The following is a 20,224-nucleotide window of genomic DNA, read 5'->3' on the forward strand; positions in this document are numbered from 1 at the left end:
GTTCCAAGAGAGCTGACTCACCGGTCTTCAAGCCGACTCTCCAGTCTTCTCGGCGAGAACTGACTCACTAGTCTTCAAGGCCGACTCTCCAATCTTCCCGGTCAAGCTAACTCGCTGGTCTTCCCAATAAAGGCCGATCCGCCAGTCATTCCGGTCGACTAAACAACATATGGGCCAAATGGGGTTGTCAGAATATGTGGGTTGTTGTCCAAACATGTAGAGTGGTATGAGTGGCATAGTATTATCCCCATAAGATCTCCATGGTACAAGACGTGGGCGACATGACCCTCTGACATTTGGGACGTGACATTTTCTTTATTATAGATGTGCTATCCTGTCAGAAGTATTTCCTATAAAAAGATTCACTCCTGCGGGCCAAAGGGGGTTGGATGTTGGGAGGCTCCCATCTACACCTACTCCATTTTACTGCTTTGTTCATCTTTTTAATTTTCATCGCCGGAGACTGACTTGAGCATCGGAGTGGAAGGCCAGGGCAGCCCGATTTCCATTCTAATCCCCTCCTTCATTCTTTTACTCCTCACATGCTTATCCTGTGACAAGGACAACTCACCTTTTATTTAGAGATTCTGCAATCTGGTCAATATCGAAGACAACTCACCCTCTCCTTCCTCTTAGCCATGTCAACTTAGTCAACATTACAGCCAACTCACTGGTTGTCCATCTTTTACCGATTTCAGACAGGATAAAATTTGACGCCTTTTTAGGAACACGCCTGATTTGAAATATGAAAATGGATGACGCCGAAAAACTCTACCATCATGATCCCGAGGATTTCGACAAACACAACACTGCCACAGTGCAGGAGCAAAATTCCATCAGTCGACAATGACTTCAAATGGAAAAATTCCAATCGGCAAGTCCATGCAACAAAATTCAAATGGTAGCTTCATGTGACAGCATATCGGGAAAATTTCTCCAACTGGAAAATCCCGATCGGTAGCCCCACAAGCCCTCCCCACTTGGCAATTAGAAACTTGTCATCCAATCAAAAAATTACAAGTCTCCAAACCAATCCAAAAACTCAAGGGGGCCAATTTCAAGAACATCGGCAAAACTCCAAGGAGCAAGTGAACATTCCAAATCAAATGTTAAGTGGCTAAAGACAATCGGCTTTGATCGGAACAAAAAAGTGCCTGATGCGGAGGGAATGCATTACCCGAGTGGCTTTCTCCCCCTAACATGAATAAGCCTCATTCAGGTGGGGTCCATGGGACACACTCTCCCAAAAACCATGCATTAATAGCAGTGTTGAGAAAATCGGACTGGACCGGCCGGTCCGACCGGTGGAACCGCGAACCGGCTCTTGATCCGGTCCGGTCACCCATTAAAGCCGAAAAAATAAAAAAATCGGTCAAAACAGCTCCAAATCGGTCAAAATCGCAGGTTCAATCAGGATTGAAGCATGATTTTTAATTATTGAAGCATGATTTATATATATATATATATAGAGCAGTTGAACCACCGGTTCGACCGGTCAAACCTTAAAAACCTCGACCCAGTAATCTCACCGGTCCAGAGACCGGTTCGGTTTTCAAAACATTGATTAATAATGAGCCTCTCACCAAAGAAAGTCCACTCGGCTTCATTCGGCAAGTCAAATGGGCAAAGTCCCAGCTAATTCAAAAGGGAAAAATTGCCTAGCAGTGGCTAATTCGGATCGGCTTTAATTGAATAATCCAAGATAACAAATGTCAATCGGCAAACTCCAATGTAAGAAATGCTGATCAAATTCCAATTAGCTTTAATTGGAGAATCCAAGATAAGACATGCCGATCGGCAAACTCCAAGGTAAGGAATCCCGATCAAATTCCAATCAGCTTTAATTGGAGAATCCAAGCAACTTCAATTCATTCGGCAATTCCAATCAAGTTTTGGCAAAGATTCCATGGCCAAATCCGATCGGCTAAGGGACAATCCAAATTTTCAATCAACTCAAGTGGCCAAATCCAAGCAATGTCAAATTAGCCAATTAAATTCCAAATAGGAAAATACGAACAACAACCCAAATCCAAATGGACATTCTCCTGATCAGCAAGCAACTTGGCAAATTCCAAATGGCCTCTTGGCCGTATCTCCAATGGCCTCTTAGCCGGTATTTCTAAGTGGCCTCTCGACCGTCAATTCCAAATGACCTCTCGATCGGTATCTGCAATGGCCTCTCGACCGATAATTCTAAATGGCCTCTCGGCCGGTATCTCGACCCAGTCGTATTCTCCAAATCGACTCCGCAATCAGTATTCTCCAAAATCAATCGGCGAAAATTCAATCAACTAGGTAATTCCAAATGACAATTTCAATCACTCCGATCGGCAAAAGGAAGAAGAAAAAGAAAATGCATAAAGAAGGCAAGCACCAACGGGTAAGCTTCAAATGGAAAATTTCAAAGTAGTGGCTCCCAATCGACAGCCTCACAAGCCGATTGGAAAGTTAATCCGATCGGCAGCCCCCTTGTCTTCATTGGGGTTCACTAGGCAACCGGAACAATCCTTGGCCACTTCATATAAGAAATTCTCATTGGCGAAATTCAATTGAAAAAATCCCACCAGCTTCACTCGGCTTGAATCAACAACAATCCCATGAACAAATCCGATCGGCTAAGGAAAAAAATCAAAATTTTATTCCAATCGGTATTCAACGTCTTCAAAGGTTGTCAAATTCCAAATGCACAAATTCCAAAATTCATTCGGCTGAGCAATTGGAAAGGTCAAACTCCATTCGACAATCAACATCGACAAATGAATAGCACTTTAATTGGTAGCTCCAATTAGCCATTTAATCGGTTATCCAATCGGCAGCTCCAACTGGCAGCTCAGCACAAACCATTTCAACATATAAGTTTGAACTTAAATTTTAGAATTTAAATTCAGAATATATCCCTCTTTTTATCAAGCAGAAAGTTCATCTCTAGAAGGTTACTTGCTCAGCACAAAGACTAAAGCCGCTCGCTTGGCATAAAGACTAAGGCCGCTCACTCAGCAAAAAGACTAAGGTTGCTTGCTTGGTAAAAAGAATAAGGCTGCTTGCTTGGTGTAAAGAATAAGGTCGCTCGATTGGCAAAAAGACTAAGGCTGCTCACTCGGCACAAAGAATAAGGCCGCTCGCACAACACCAAACAAAAAACAAACATTGCAGTGCCCGATCAACACAGCCATGGCAGCCGCTTGCTTGACACAACCATTACAACCGTTCGCTTGGCACAAACTTAAACTTTCACAAATTTACAGCCGCTCGCTTAGCACAACCATTAGCATTCAGTAGTGCCGGAAGAGGAAGCAAGAGTGTTCGCTCGGCACAAACTCAACTTTCACAATTTTATAACCGCCCGTTCGACACAACCATTGCAACCGCTCACTTGACACAACCATTACAGCTGCTCACTCGATACAACCATCACAGCCGCTCACTCGGCACAACCATCACATCCGCTCGCTTGTCACAAACTTAAACTTTCACAATTTTATAGTCGCCTGCTTGGCACAACCATTGCATGCAGCCGGCAGCTCGACACAACCATTGCATGCAGCCGGCCGCTCGACACAACCATTGCATGCAGCCGCCTGCTCGACACAACCATCGCAGTCGCTTGTTCGGCACAACCATCGCAGTCGCCTGCTCGGCACAACGATCGCAGCCGTCGACATAACTATCGCAACCGTCGATCGACACATCCCAATCAACAGCAAACCATCAGTCGGCAAACTCACATGCATCGGCTGCATCACAAGTTGATCGACCATTCACTCAACAAATTCTAATTGGCAGCTCAACTTCAATCAGCTGTTAAAAAAAAAAATACAGTTTGGCCAAATCCTCCAAGTGGCCAAATTAAATCCTGGAGGTGGCCAAATTAAAAAAAGTCTAAGTGGCCAAATTCCAGTCGGCCTTAACTTGGTCCAATTCCAATCAAATGAAAAGTCCGATCGGCAGCTTCTTGTTACACTCCAATTGGCAAAATCCAATCACATGTATATGGGTAAAAGCCGAAGAAGTCCAATCCACAAAATTCGATCCAGCAAAAGTAGTCAAAATCCAATCGAATTCACAAAGCCATGATCCGATCCAATTTACAAAGGCAAAATTTCAGTTCAATACACATGGATAAATCTCAAATTAAATTTCCAGTTAGTTGCAAGTGACCCAATCCAAGGACTTCTCCATCAAAATTCTCCAAGGATTTCTTAGTCATACTTTCTCATACACATAATCCAGTCAGTTTGACTCGCACCTCCTTTTACTAGACTTGAGTGGTAGGTTTGTGATACGGGGAGTATGAAAAGCTACCATGGGTGTAAAACGGGTCGGTTGACATGACATGCTGAGCTGGGTCAAAGTCAAGGGAGGTCAACAACCATATCTTTCCGGCTGAGCTGCCCCGACCCGCTAGTCTGCTTAGTGAGTGTTGACTCGCTAGTCTTCAACGACAACTCTCCAGTCTTCCTGGTGAGAATCGACTCGCCAGTCTTCAAGGCCGACTGTCCAGTCTTCCCAATGAGAGCCGACTCGCCGGACTTCAAAGCCGACTGCCCAGTCTTTGCCAGTCTTCATGTCGATTCCCTAGTCTTCCCAATGAGAGCTGACTCGCCCGTCTTTAAGGTCGACTCTCCGGTCTTCCCGGTGAAAGCCGACTTGCTAGTCTTCAAGGTCGACTCTCCAGTCTTCACGGTGAGAGCTGACCCGGTCTTTAAGGTCGATTTGCCAGTCTCCCGATAAAGGCCGACCTGCCAATCTTCCCGGCTGACCTAACTCGCCAGTTATAGTCATTCCGGCTGACTAAGCAGCACGTGGGCCTCATGGGGGTTGTCAGAACACATGAGTTGTTAGAAGATGTCGGTTGTCAGCACATGTGGGTTGTCCAAACACGTGTAGTATGGGTGACATAGCGTGATCCCCACAAGATCTCTATAGTACAAGATATGGGTGACATGACCCTCTGGCATCTGGGACATGACACATTCTTTATTATAGATGTGACATCGAAGTAATTCCTATAAAAAGACCCACTGCTATGAGCCAAAGAGGGTTGGATGCTGGGAGGCTCCCATCTACACCTACTTCATGTTACCGCTATGTTCATCTTCTTCATTCCCATCGCTTGAGACTGATTTGAGGGTTGGAGTGGAAGACCAGGGCATCTCGGTCTCCATTCTAATCCCTTCTTTCACTCCTTTATGTTGGATCGTGAAAACGCTAGAGGGGGGGGGGAGGGGAATAGCGATTGTTAAAAATTCGTTATTAAATTGAGTATGCAGCGGAAAGATAAAAATCACAACGCTAACACAAACTAATTTTACTTGGTTCGGAGCCTTCGGCGACTCCTACTCCAAGGCCTGCATGTGAGAGTGCTTTCGTTGGGCAATCACTAATAAATCGTAATAAGTACAAGAATTTATAGAATGAAAATGCCGACAAGAATAAAATAAAGAATTAATCACTTGGTTGTCGGAGAAGCTTCGCAGTGTAGCAAGAGCGTTTTGGAAGCAGCGTGCACGAGAGCAATCATAGAAGAGAGTTGTTGTTGAAGCTTTGGTGGAGGCCTTCTTTTATAGGAGTGCTCCGGGCACCTGGACCGTGATGTCGGCCAACCAATCAGTGCGCTCCAAGTTGTTGAGATAAGTTTTGCCTTTCGGGCCCCCGAACTATCATTTTCCAGCACTCTTTTTTCCTGCAAGAAAATGTTAGTCCGAGGCAAAATATAATTTATACTACCCTACAAAACAAAGTGTTAGCACAATTATATTCAGAAGGGTAGTAATTAGATTCTGTCTCCCCGAGACCAAAATCTAGTCACGATCTCAACTTAGATTCCCGAAATGGTTTTAAGTTGGATCGACGCCTACTGTTCCTTCGAACGGGGAACGCGTCCTCACCAAGTCACTCCCTTCTAGTGACTTACCTTAACTTACTTGCCAGACATCCGGTCAGCCCGTCGACCTGTCTAGACTTCGTGCCAGCTATCCGGTCAGTCCGTCGACCTAGCTGGATTTCGTGCCAGACCCGGTCAGTCCGTCGACTTGTCTGGACTTCGTGCCAGCTATCAGGTCAGCCTGTCGACCTAGCTGGACTTCGTGCCAGACATCCGGTCAACTCGTCGACCTGTCTAAACTTCGTGCCAGATATCTGGTCAGCCCGTCGACCTATCTGGACTTCTCCTGTACACTCAGTCAAAGTGTTAGATCACTACGAAACTAACTTAACTTACTTTGTCATTCATCAAAATCTGAGTTAGACCATTAGTGCTAACTGTACCAACACTTTACTGGTCACAGGCTCATCTAGCCACGAGGATAGCTCACCCTTTATTCGGTGACTCCGCAACAGCTCACTGCTCACCCTCTCCTTCCTCCTGGTCATGGTGACTTGGTCAACATTCCAGCTAGCTCACCGGTAGTCCAGATTTCACCGTTCAGACAGGATCAACTATTAACAAAAAATTCTTGGTGCCCGTCTATATTAGAGAGATAGCATAGTGTTTTCATTGTGTAACTAATGCTCTAATTGTTGATAACTGAGACAGCCATTTGGGCTGAAGTTCTTTATGATTAATTTCATGAATTTAAATGTGTCTTTGTTATGTGCACTATCTGTATGCTCATAATCTGTATTGCTTGACTTAACTGGTCCATCCATTGCGGTGCTTATTTTCTATAAATATTCCTTTCGAGGGGTTTAAATATAATTCAGTTGGGATAGGTATCTGATTCATGCATGTATTAAATATTTTTGTAATGTATTTTTCTCTGCCTCAACAATTGACAGTGAATTTGTTCCAATGCTATTTTGGCTTATATGGGTAGTGAATCTTTCAGATGGCACAAGTGCTACTTCGAGGTATCAAGAGTAGAGAAGAATTTGTAAGATTGGTCCAAGAAGCATTGAGAGGTTTCTACTTGTACAATGGACTTTTTTTTTCAACTAATGTAAATTATGGTTGAGCCATTGGTTGATCTGAATGTGATAAACTCATTCAAAGGTATGCCAAAAGAATGAATTGGTACCAAATCACACCCCAAATAAGATTCTTTCATCTATGGTTCTCCAATATTATTATTATTTTTTTAACCAAATCAGGCACCTCCATATTTTCTTCTGATTTTACCCTTCAGATTTAAAATCCCTTCATAACTTACTCCTGCTGATTTCTACAAGTTGATTTGTGAATCAGATTTTGACTTAATTTTTGCTCAAAGTCAACTTGTTTGAGTTCCTTTGCGCCTCTAATATTCATTTTGGAGTCTCACATTTAATGGTGCCTAAATATATGTGAATCTTCACGTAGGCTGATTAAAAAAAATCAGAAATGAACTTGTTTGAGTTAGTTTCATCTAAAATATTTTTTTTGGGTGCATAAGCGTTTGCCCATGCAAGTTGAATTCAGAACAGCTTGCATGAGTGAATTGGCAAAAAATGATATGCAAGCAGATTTGGAAATCAGCTTGCAGCATGATTTTTTCTCAAAATCAACTTGTTTGAATTTGTTTTCATGTCATTTTTTGGTCCCGCATGTCCTAATGATGTATAACATAGAGTTCGCCCAGAATCAACTTGCAAGGGTCTGTGGTTTAGAAAGATGGTAAAATGGGGGAAAATTATTTGGAGGGGGCACAATTCAGCACTGGGGTATGATTTGGTAAAAGCAACATATTAGGGGTTTGATTTGATGAAGCCTTCTTTGTTTCCTTAACTAATTCAAATAATCCAATCAAACAATATGACTTTGATACAGCCAAACCTATGGGTGGTTTTAGGTTTTCCAGGCTCACTTGGACTCATTGTCTAACCAGTATGAACCACTGGCTACTGCTACTAAAGTGAACCATAACACTTAACACAAAGATAAATATCATATAAAAGAATTATTGTGTTGTGAAGTTGGACCACTACACATTCTAAGCACAGACTACCAATATTTCAATATTCCTCAACCCTCTGCTTTAAATACATTAAAAGAGATGAAGTAATTTCTCAAATTTCTGTCTCTGACCTCATCCCGTTATCCTCTACATCCTCATTCTTTAGTTATGCTTTTCCAGATTAAATCCTTAAAAAACTCATGAACACCACCACCTTTCTTTATCTGGAAAGATGATTCTCTGATAGGTTGTGGGTACACAACTCAATTTTTTAAGTACCTATGATGAATGATTAGAATCCGTGTTATTGAATCACACATTACACAGCAATATAAACATAAGCCACTTTCTTTAGTACCAACCAGTGATTCAGACTACATTGCTATTGTTAATTCAAACTTTAATGGGGATGTCAAATTGATCATTTTTTTGTCATTGCTAGCCTAGTTAGGACTTACCATACGTCGTCAAAGGAATTTTATATGGTATCTGCTCACTCACTCTCTCTTAAATATTTTACAAGTATTATTGCTAAATTATTGTTACCCATTATGAGAAATTCCACAATACAGTTTCATTCTTTTTCCTCTGTTATAGTACTAGGTTGCTTAATCTGACCAACTGAGCTCTAGGAAAGAGACTTCTATGAGTAATTCTAATTTTAAGATGGATTTTTCACATATTTATGAAATTCGTCCTTGTTTGGTATTAAATTTCTCATTTTTGTGTGTGATTGCACTTATTCTAACAGCTTACCCATTCTACAATTTTCATGCTATATCATCTTATACTTCATTGGTTTTCTAACAATCACATATCTTTTGTGAGACAAAATTTGAGACAGAACATTTTCAAGACCATTCGTTGTACTTCTGTTTTTGCTGAAATTTAGACAGATTTTTTTACCTCCTATATATTATTATGTTTCCTATCCTTTGGCTCCTACACTTTGAAGTAGGCAATTTTTTTTTCTTTTTTGCACTATATTATTAAAGTGGAGATATTGTTTATATTCTTCTAACTTTGTTAGAAACTTTTCTTTGATAGGTAAAGATGTTGGTGAATGGATATTAGGAGGTCAATGGAATAATGATAACTGGGGAGGAGATTTACCTCTTTCTTCTTGGATAGATAGTATCACTCCAGACAACCCTGTGAGTTTTGTTTTTACGATTACTGTGTGTGTTTTAAATAAATTTATAAGTTGAAGCACAATAACACATGTCGATCTCGTATCCATAAAATTGCGCCATACAGGTATGGCTTTCACGAACGGATGGTCATATGGGACTGGCTAATTCACTTGCTTTAAAGATAGCTGGAATTAGCAACAGGACATCTGACCCAGTTGGTGGAACCATTATGAAGAATTTGGATGGAGGTAAATATGAAACTTTCAGTTCATTGAGAGTATGCTAGATCAAGCTGGGAAAATTAGTATTATCTTGCAGCACATTCATGAATTATATGATCCAATTACAGGTATCCCTATTACGGAAAAGGAAAATAAATTAGCAGAATTAAAAAATTAAAAGAAAAAAATATAGATGTCCTTGGTTCAGAAGATCAAGCAATGTACTAGGACGGTTGCATCATGTCAAGAATTGAAAATTCATGCTCGATATGTAGATATGATGGATATGCCACAACAGTGTCCAAGCAATGCTAGTGAAACATAGAAGTCTGGTATTATTCATTTACAACAATTTGAAAATTGACACTGAATATAGGTACCAATAATATGAGAAGAGATCCCCAGAAACCATCAATACTTATTTATAATTATATTGCATAATCAAAATTATACAATGACTTGATAGTATAAGTAGCGGGAGAAACTATTGATATTTATAATCATGTTTCACCATTATCTGAGTTATACCATTTAAATATGTAATATATATAAGTTCACTAGTGTAAATATGTAAGATAAAGATGATATGAAGCATATTACACTGGTGCTCAGCTAAATTCAAAATAATTAGGAATTCGGAGGTAATCTTTGATTCATGAGGTCATTTATCTTATCTCTGTGTATGCAATATAATGTTTTTAGGAGGATGAATTGATCAGTAGGGCAATCATAAGCTCAAAGCAATTGACATTCTCCTCGTTTTCACCTTACAACATTAGAATTACACTCTTTTTAATTCCCTTTTTCAGAAAAATAGCCTCTTGTGCGGTCTTTGGTTGTGACAATGTAGTATAGATTAAAAATAGCACCATAGCAATCTAGGAAAGCTGTTGATAAAAAAAAAAGGATAAGTGCTACTTCTGGTTGGTATATTTTATGCAAAAAAAACTCAACTGAATTTTGCATGTTATTATGAAATTAAGGTTTCGTTTCAAATCGAAATAGTGGCAGAAGAGATAGGCGTGGATAATGATTTTTTTTTATAGAGTTTGTTAAGTTAGACTGAATTTGGATACTCTATCTAGTTAAAGTTGATTGCTAGTTTGCACTATTGAGATGTAGGTGTCAGCCTCAGATGTTTCTCAATTTTGGATATTAGACACTTAGATATACTGACCTTTGGGGAGTTTCCGAAGACTGTAAATGTGAACTTAACTATGGAAATCATTGAATCATTTGTTGAACTTTCTAATATGATTGTGTGATTTGCACTACAAGTTGGGAGATGGGTTAACACAGCAACCAAAGCAAACCAAAATGCATTGGCCTGCACAGAAAGTAGTGTCAAGCACTGTGAAAGCATGTCTTGCTTGAGACTACTATTTCATGCAATTGCTAAGTTACTTTTGTGCATGTTACCTCAAGCTGTAAGTACTGTTTTTGTAGTACAACAAATGTTGCTCAGTCTATTGAAACCTGACTTGGAAATTGATTGAATTTATACACAATAAGAAAATCTGTATTTGTGCTTAATTTTGCTACAACAATTTCTTGTATGACCACTGATTTAGTAAACCTGTTCTTATGATCTCCTTTGGTGATAGATCACCTTATGGTTATGAATTAGAAACAAAATGACAATGGAAAATTTTGTCAAAGGGAGCCAATAACACTTTTGTTACCATTTTCAAACGTTTTAGGGTTTGCATACCGGTAGATATTAACTGTTAATCCCATTAAAATAATATATCTATGCTTCAATTTATTTACTTTGTACCTCCATATCATGCAGATCCTAGTGGTCTGCTAGTCGATTCTGCAATGAAGCTTGTTCTAGCCGTGATTCCTGAAGTTTCAGTCAAGGAGAGAAGGGATGCATTGTTAAGAGCAAGCAAGTATGCAGTTTCCAGGGGAGTGACAACAGTAGTTGATATGGGAAGATTCTTTCCAGGCGCCTCAGTTCATCATGTTTGGCATGACTTTTCAGGTTATGTTTGAGTGCCCCCAACTTATGTCAATAGTTATGAACAAAAGTTACCCTGTCGTCGTCGTCGTCATCGTCATCATCGTTATCATCATAACAATATTGGGTGGGGTACGTGCTCATAGATTTAGACATTTTTAACATTGGCAGTCAAGGCATAAAGCATTTTGCAATCCTCACCCTTAAGGTACCTTTTATCCTACTATTTTGTTATCCATTAAGGATGTTAGATTTCTCTAACAATGCAACATAGGTTATTTCTTTTGCTTAAGTTGTAAATATGAAGTATACAACTTAAACATGTATTGTTGTATAACTTATAACAAAATGAGTCAAGGTTGTCATATTTCTTCTTTGAGATACAGAATCATTTAGTGGTGGACCATCATTATTAGGAAAACATGCTTTACCAAGACTTGAGTGCTTCATGAGCATTGCCTTGTCAGGTGCTTTCTCAAGTACATAGCTGTTCTTGGTTTATTTCTGCAGATGTTTACCAATGGGCTGATTCTTCTGGGAAAATGCTGATCAGAGTGTGCTTATTTTTCCCATTGCAAACTTGGTCTCGATTAGTTGTAAGTGACATTCCCATTTACCAGTCTTGTCAAGTTTTGTATAATGAAAATGCCAAGGTTCTTTATTTGGTTACTGATTAGAAGAAAGAATTGTCTTGTGCTATTGTTTCTTTGACTCCTAAGTTGTTCTAAACTAATCAATCTCTTGGCTATATCTTACTTTGTAATCAAAGGACTGAACTGAATCTTATGACACTAATAGTAAGGGCAAATGTGCAACCAATCAATCCAAACGGTATTGATGCAAGTTATTATTCAGTTAGACTTAATGGAGCAATATAAATGACACATTGTGGTTATCAAAACTTGTCTGGCACATTCTGATATATTACATAGTCAAAAGAATATCAAGGTTCTACTTCTACCATCCTAAATATGTTTATTCTAGTAGTTTATTTGTGGGATACTGAACTCATCTAACACTACCAGATGCTTTGAATAGCTGGAAACTCACTGCAAAATCTAGCTTTCTTCTCAAATTTGAAGCCCACAACATCTCAGTGGAAGATGAGAGTATCTTCTCTTATCTGCTATTTGTTTGCTGCTACTCTCTTGTTAGTGTTGGACCTTTGCCTAAGCTTTTCTTTTTGACCTCTGCTACTTCTCAATTCTGTAATTCTGCATTGCTCAATCTTGTGATCTTACCTATAGCTGCTGCCATTAGGTCAACTCTCACCCAAGGTCTCCATTTCTCTCATAGTAGCTCATCTCTTCAGATCAACTGCTTATCTGTGCAATTTCCTATGCATCACAACCTCCTCAACCACAAGCAAGATCTGGGTAAACGAACAACAATGGTTTCCTTTTGTCATCACCAGTGTCATCTATACATCTCCCAACCAACTTTTGTTTTTAGCCATCCAGATCATGGAGACTAAGCCTGGAATGAACTGAACTTTATGTTAAGTATTCTTGTAGGTTTGCTATGAACAAGGTGTAGGGCCGGGTCGTGCAATAGAGGGATCTTTTCTTTTACAAAAACAATTCAGAGACTTCACAGTTTAGTGACTACTACTCCAAGACCCATAATTCTGTGGACCATTTTCGAATGGGCAATACACTAAAGTTTCTCCTTCCAAAAAAAACTTTCAGAGGAGGCGAAAAACTCATTACAAATTTGGAGGATAGTGACAAGTTTACTATACCTCTACTGAATGAAATGCAAGTACAAAGTTTATCAACAATAAACAGATGCAGAACTTTGGCATTGGTTGTCGGAGAAATTCGGTGTGTCAACAGGACTTGCTTGTACGAACAAAACGAAGACAAATTTGGATTGTTGAGAGGAAATTAATTGCTAAGCCTTGGATCCTAAGACTTCTTTTATAAACTTTTTATCCAGTCGATTGAACCTGTTCGGTCGACCGAACCTCAAAAATCACGTCCAGGTTCATGATCTGCCCAGATTGTATCTTCGGCGAAATATGCTTAATCGGTCAACTGATCCTCTTGATGGTTGATTGAACCCTCAAGTTTCCTTTGTTAACTAATTTGATCATGTCCAATCTTCAGTTATTAAATGTGTTCAGTCGCCTTATCCTCATGATCGACTGAAACTTTATTTCCTTCTTTGCTGTATCTGTATATGATCTGTGTCTATCTGCTAGGACCAGTCAACCGAATCACCATGTTTGGTCGACCAAACCCTTCGGTCAATTGAATCTTTGTTTATCTGCAAAATAAAGTTAGCATAATAGACAAAATAAACATAATAGTAATCCTATAAAACAGAGTTAGAAATATTAAATGTATACATGAATTCATCTAAGAGTTGATTGTTTGATCTCGACTTAGAGACCTTTGTTGGTTTCTATAGTTGGATCAATGCTTAAGGTTATCCCAACTAGGATACATCGTCACTGCCTTCCATAACAAAAGGACTCTCCTGTTTGGACTTCTTCTTCTGCTAAGACTTTCCTACAACGCCAGATTAGCAAAGTAGATATAAATAGCAAAGCAAAACAGTGTTAGCAATATTCAAATATGCTGGTTTAGTCGAACTTTGTTTCGGTCACGCTTACTTAGAGTTCACTCGTCCAAGGCTTCTCACTAGTTTACTCTCTTATGCTCTGTTTATCCCAAGGAGTGGATGATGGATGGATGAAATAAATCTAGGGGCATGGGAAGAGAATGGAAAGGGAAAGAAATTTCTTTCTCTGCATGCTTGTTTACCTTGATTGAGGAAGGTGGGTACATGTGGTATAATTTTTATTACTGAAAATGGTACATGCATCATTTTTTTGGGTATATAGTGTAATTTTGTGAATGAAAAGGGGTACATGTGTTATTTTTTTCCCATTCACTTCTTTGTGCTTGATTTTGACGTAATCAATTTTGGTTCAAAAACTATCCGCTAATGAAGTAAACGACGAAAACTTTTCCTTAGTTTTGCTTTCCGTTCTCCCAAATAAACAGAGCATTAGGGTTTTCCTTTTATTTGGAGTTCACCCCTCCAAGACTTCTCGCTACCTAAGGTTCACTCCCCTAGGATTTTCCTCAGACTTAGAGTTCTTCAAGACTTCTTACTACCTAAGGTTCAGTCAACCTTGACTTGTCTGGATTTTTCCCTTACCAAGTATCTGGTCAACCTTAACGGACTTTTTCCCTTTGTCAGTTATCCGGTCAACACGTAAAGGAGTAAATGCTAAAGTAGAATCTTGGTTGGAAACATTAGAAGGGAAAGGTTTTAAGGCTTAGTGGATTAAAGACAAAATATGTGGAATTTAAGTTTATCAATATTAAAAGTGATGAGACAATTGTCAAGATAGGAGAGGACAAGTTGCCTATAACCAAGAGCTTTAAATATTTAGGATCATTTTTGTAAAACAATGGAGGGATTGAGAGAGATGTCTTTACATATAATACAAGCAGGATGGTTGAAATAGAGGGGAGCGTTGAGTGTTTTATGTGATCGTAAAGTACCTTTAAAATTTAAAGGAAAGTTCTCTAAAATCGTAGTTAGACCTATTATGTTATATGAAGCTGAATATTGGACTATGACTCGAGCACATGAGCAGAAAATGAAAGTTGCGGAGATGAGGATGTTAAGGTGGATGTGTGGACATACAAGGATGGACAAAATAAGAAATGAGAGCATTATTGAGAGAAAACTCCGACAGACACGTTTGAGATGGTACGGATATGGACTTAGACGATCAATAAATGCTCCAGTTAGGCGATGTGAAACTATGACAAACATGCATATCAAACGAGGAAGAGGAAGATAAAAAAAGACTTGGTTAGTAACAATAAAATAAGATAAAATTTATTTAAGTATAGATGATGGTATAGTAGGAGATAGAGTTCAATGGTGTAAAATGATTCATATAGTCGACTCCACCTAATGGGATAAGGCTTTGTTGTTATTGTTGTTGTAGTCATCCGATCAATTTTGACTTGACCGGACTTCTCACTTGACTTGGTCAACTTTGACCATGCTCCACTAAATATATTGTCAAACAAACATCAAAACATTAGAGGTCAATTGCACCAACACAAGGTTGCCTTTATTCCAAAATATTGGATTCTATGACTTCTCCAATGCTCTGTTATTCTAAAGTTCCTCATAATGGTTTGCTGGGCAGTAAACCTTCTAATGTTAGTTCTACTACTGATATATCATATGAGTATAGATACTTCATTTGTGAGTTTCTCAGGGTATGCCATCTTAATTAGTGGCATCTTCAGTTCAAGAAGGTACTTCTAGCACTTGTGTGGCACATGCCTTTAGGTCAAAAATTTGGATTCTTTGAAGCTTCTAAGCATATGCCTGGTGATTTTTCCCTTTCTATGAACTTACAACATTATCAATGGCAAAGGTTGTGGGCCATCAATTTCTAAGATTATGGCAGAAATTATAACCCAAGTCAGAAGAAAGAATTTGTGCTTATGCAAGCGGGAAATTCAATCCCATTAAATCAACCATTGATGCTGAAATCCATGCAGTTATGAACAGCCTAAGTAATTTCAAGATTTATTATCTTGATAAATCAGAATTGGTAGTACGAACAGATTGCCAGGCCATAATTAGCTTATTTAATAAATCAGCACAAAACAAGCCATCAAGAGTCAGATGGATTTCTTTTACTGATTTTATTACTGGCCTCGGAGTTCCTGTTCAATTCCAGCATATTGATGGTAAGGATAATCTTTTAGCTGACTCTTTATCACGACTTGTTTGTTTCTTAACAGCATGTCGGATCAAAGAAATAGAAGTGGGCCTTCTAGCCCAAATGGAGGAAGCGATAAATCAAATCAAGAGCAAGCCCAATCCAGTTGCAGTACAATACTTGGCGAATACCGTCAACTTCATGACGAATACTCCTTCATTATTGGTACCACCTCAACAAGGGGAGTCATCCATCCAGAGGAACATGACAAAGCAGAAAGGCTTTTTGAAATCGAGTATCAAGCCTGTGGAGAATTATTGGAGTCACTTAGAGAGCTGGAACAAATCCTCCAGCTTAAAGAATATCTTTTCCAAAGAAACAAACAAAGCTTTGGACCTAACAACCAGTGGAGCAAAGGACTGTCAGCTATCCAAGAACAGCGAAAGAATCTTTTCAAGATATACATGCAACTCCAAGAGCTAACCCAAAAGATACCCCCGTGAAGAGTGGTGGACCCATGAAAACGAATTGAGCCTCGGGGAGCCGTTCGTTTTAAAAGACAACTTTCATAAAGCCACTTTAACAAAAGCAACTTTTATAAAGTCACTTTACTAGCGGTAAAGAGTGCTGATAAGATAAGATAAGCTCGGAAAGATAAGGATGCTGATGAGGCCAACATGGGTACTCAGTCCTTACTTTCTCTTCTTTCTTGTCTATATAAACCACATAATAGCTCCTTGCAAGACACAAGTTGAGTAACGGCATAAGTCTTACTTGGAGAAGTGTGAAGCAAAGCTAAGCTTGTAAGAATTCCCTCTCTTTTAATAAAATCTGTGCAAATCTTTCTAGTTTCTATTGCCTTATTTTTATTAAAAGTTTAGAAGGAAGACATTTCCGCGCAATTTTTGGTATCAGAGCTTGTTCTATGGCTGAGTAATACTTATAAGGTTCTCTAGCAAGTAGTGTTCTGTGATTTTATGATAGATCTTACCTCCCTAAAGCTTCAATAAAAGATATCTTCAAACAAAAGTATCTCCAAAGTCCGTTAAGTAAAAGTTTTTAAAATAAACCATAATAAGGCGACCGGTGGAGGTTAATTGGATTGCAAAAGGATAGGTCCTAACTTGGATTCATGAAAAAGGATATCATAATCCAAGGACACACCTATATGAGCTAAAGAAGGTTACACCTTACCCTAAGCCGTACATGGTTGAAAATATAAAACTTGAACTTAGTTGACTTTTTGAAGTGTCAAACCAATAGTTCACTGGAAAAAGGAATTATTTGATCGCTCAAAAGGCCCTGTAATTCTGTTAAGGTGGATAGCCAAAAGCCTTAACTTGATAGGTAGGTGAATAGCCAGAAGCCAACCTATTAGAAGGAGAATTATATGTCTAGACAGTGGGAGGAAGCTATTCAAAAATGGTACACTAAATCACACACTGCGAACTTAGAGTACCTTGATCTTACTGAAACAAAGCCTTCTACAAAAGAACTAGCTCACAACCTATCAGTGATTTATGATAAAACTTGTCCGTCTAGCAAAGTCCATATAAAACATTTCAAAACCTTACTTGAGGAAATTGAAATTCTCAAAGGACAAAATCAAAAGCTAGAAGAGTCTGTTAAAAGTTTGACAAAAGAAGTACTACATAACATACCCTTGACTGAGAAACAAATAGAAGAACTAGTAGAACAACCTAAAGTGGTAACAACACAAGCCTTGAGATTGGTAAAAGACTTGAAAGAAAAATTTGAAAGAATAGAAAAGGTTCTACAAAAACTTGAGGTTTGGACTTCTACATGAGCTATATAAATACCCAGGCAACCAACAGTTATAAGGAAGCCTTGATAGCAACAGAAAATATTGAAGCACCAGCCCTTGGGTTCTGCAAACCGACGGAATATAAAGGACCCTTAACTAGTTCAGTTGCTTTAATCTAACAAGCAAACACCCAAATACAGTTACTGGTTACAATCCTAGAAAAGCTAGAGTTGCTTGAGGAAAGAATCAAAAGAATAGAAGTCAAAGCACCCATAGTTACTACTATTCCAGACGGAATTATCAACAATCTTAACGAAAGAATTAAGAATTTAAAAATATCAGAAAAACCAAAAGAAAAGACAGGAAAACTACTGGTTTTCAAGGATCCATTCAAAATACTTGAAGAAGAGAAGGCTAAAAAGAAGTAATGGCTGCCAGAAATTCAACATCTGATCCACCTGTCACTACAATCACCAGACTTCAAAATTTAATTTACCATAATTTGTGTATTAGCTGTATATATGCTTACCTAAAATAGATTAGCAGTAATTACTGTATATATTCTTACCTAAAGTAGATTAGCAGTAATTAGTGTAATTGTTGTAAATATTTTCTTGTCTAAAATAGGTTGTACAACAATTCTTATTTAAAGGAAAGATCATCAAAGAAAGTGGCATTCAACCATTTCATCAAATCTTGTCATGGTATTAGAACCAGGTTCTGAAATTCATAATTGAATCTTTGAATCTTTGTCAGTTTCTTTTGCTTTTGTTTTACAGAGTTTTCTGGTTTGTTTTCATTTTTTGGGGGTTGATTAATTTCTGATCAATAACTTTGGCTTTGGGATTTTATTTTGTTTGGAAGAATGTTTGAAGAATGTCTATAGAGTCTTTGACTATCAAATTTATAGGAAAGAATTATGCAGCATGGGAATTTCAGTTCAGAATGTTTCTGAAAGGGAAGGAGCTTTGGAATCACATTGATGGGTCTGCTCCTGCTCCTAAAGAAGGTACAAAACTTAGTCAATGGGAGGCAAAGGATGCTTGAATCATCTCTTGGGTTTTAGGTTCTATTGAACCTCATATGGTGAAGAATTTACGTTCCTTTAGTACAGCTAAGGAGATGTGGATTATTTGCAACACATATATCATCAAGATAACACTGCAAGACGGTTTTATCTAGAACTTGAGATTGGTAACTTTAGTCAAGGTAGTCTCCCTCTTGAGCAGTATTATTGTGGATTTATTAATCTATGGATCGAATATTCTGATCTTATCTATTCAAAGGTACCTAAAGGGGCCTTAGCTAGCCTTCAAGCAATTCATGAAGATAGTAGATGCGATCAATTTTTGATGAAACTAAGGCCAGAATTTGAAGTTGCATTAGCTGGATCACTGAATAGAAATCTTGTTCCTTTCTTGGATATATGTCTTGGAGAATTGTTGCGTGAAGAATAAAGAATGGCTACAGAAGTTGTTCTAGGTTCGTCTAAGGAGATATTCGAGGTTGTTAATGTTGCTTATGGTGCTCAAGGGAAGAATCGAGGAAAGGGACGAATGCAGTGCTATAGTTGCAAAGAGTTTGGGCATATTGCATGCAATTGTGGTAAGAAGCAAGGTTTAAAATCTCGACCCGTGCCGAGGTTTCGGTCTTGGACCGGAACGATACGGTTTCGGTATCGTATCTTGCCGTGCCGATACTGTTTCGGTATTTTTTTATTTATATATAGTAATTATTAGATAAATATATTTATTGTGTATAATTTAAAAATAAGTTGTATATTAATTTTATATAAATTTTTAATTATTGAACAACTTAATATGGTTAGAAAAAATAATTAAATATAGTTTTCTTTAAAAAAAGTTGATCTATGAATAATTTGAATTAAAATTGATACATCATAATATGTTACCTTATTAATACCAAAAGGAGTGGCGTGAATCAGATGGAAGCATTGGTTCTTGCGACATTCTGCTTAGGTCAACTCCATAGTTCTCTAATGACCAGATTAAATAAGCATCCCATGACATGCAATATTGATATTGATTTCTCCACATGTTCATCAGCGTGTCTCAATTCATCACCGGATGTTGGATTTGAACTGGCACCACTGAAATCGGAACGGGTACAGGCACAGGATAAGGATAAGGATAAGCATGCGTCCCCGAGCTCTGGTATGACGGATCACCATATGATGCATCAGAGTTATAATAAGAAGGTTGCGAGTATGATGAACTTCGACTAGAATCAATCTCAGCTAAACTCTCCCGCATATCTTGATAATTATGTGCTTGCTTTTGTTTGTCACCCTTATATCGACGTTGATATTGAATAGTACTACCTCTACCTCCATGATCATCATCTTGAGTTGCATGTGTGTAATCTATCTCATATGCCCATGGCTCTGGTGCTAGAGTAGAGGGGACATAATTTTTACCACTAGATGCATCACCAGTGTCATCACTTCCATGAGTACTTGCACTGCTATCAACATCACTATCCTCATTTCGAACTTCTCGTCGGACTACAGTGTCAGAAGGTGATGATGTTTCATCACTGTCATCAT

At 38.5% G+C, this 20,224-nt stretch overlaps 1 protein-coding gene and 1 long non-coding RNA gene across 4 annotated transcripts in view; both read left to right on the forward strand.

Moving 5' to 3' along the window:
* LOC121979309 (protein LONG AFTER FAR-RED 3-like) overlaps positions 1–20,224 on the forward strand; it is a 39,270-nt gene that overhangs the window by 3,172 nt on the left and 15,874 nt on the right. For all 3 annotated transcript variants that reach the window (XR_006111365.1, XM_042531289.1, XM_042531290.1), the window contains exons 4-8: positions 6,828–6,900; positions 8,919–9,025; positions 9,129–9,252; positions 11,018–11,212; positions 11,699–11,784. Coding sequence is in view for 2 of the 3 variants with exons in the window: in XM_042531289.1 (XP_042387223.1) it covers positions 6,828–6,900; positions 8,919–9,025; positions 9,129–9,252; positions 11,018–11,212; positions 11,699–11,784 (585 nt within the window). In the remaining variant the exon portion in view is untranslated. The remainder of the gene's footprint in view (positions 1–6,827; positions 6,901–8,918; positions 9,026–9,128; positions 9,253–11,017; positions 11,213–11,698; positions 11,785–20,224) is intronic.
* On the forward strand, positions 16,529–19,348 carry LOC121979311. Its single transcript, XR_006111366.1, has 3 exons — positions 16,529–16,696; positions 18,569–18,667; positions 18,773–19,348. It is a non-coding gene; the product is annotated as an uncharacterized LOC121979311 (long non-coding RNA).

This window comes from Zingiber officinale, chromosome 5A (genome assembly GCF_018446385.1).
Source record: "Zingiber officinale cultivar Zhangliang chromosome 5A, Zo_v1.1, whole genome shotgun sequence".
Classification (NCBI taxonomy): domain Eukaryota; kingdom Viridiplantae; phylum Streptophyta; class Magnoliopsida; order Zingiberales; family Zingiberaceae; genus Zingiber; species Zingiber officinale.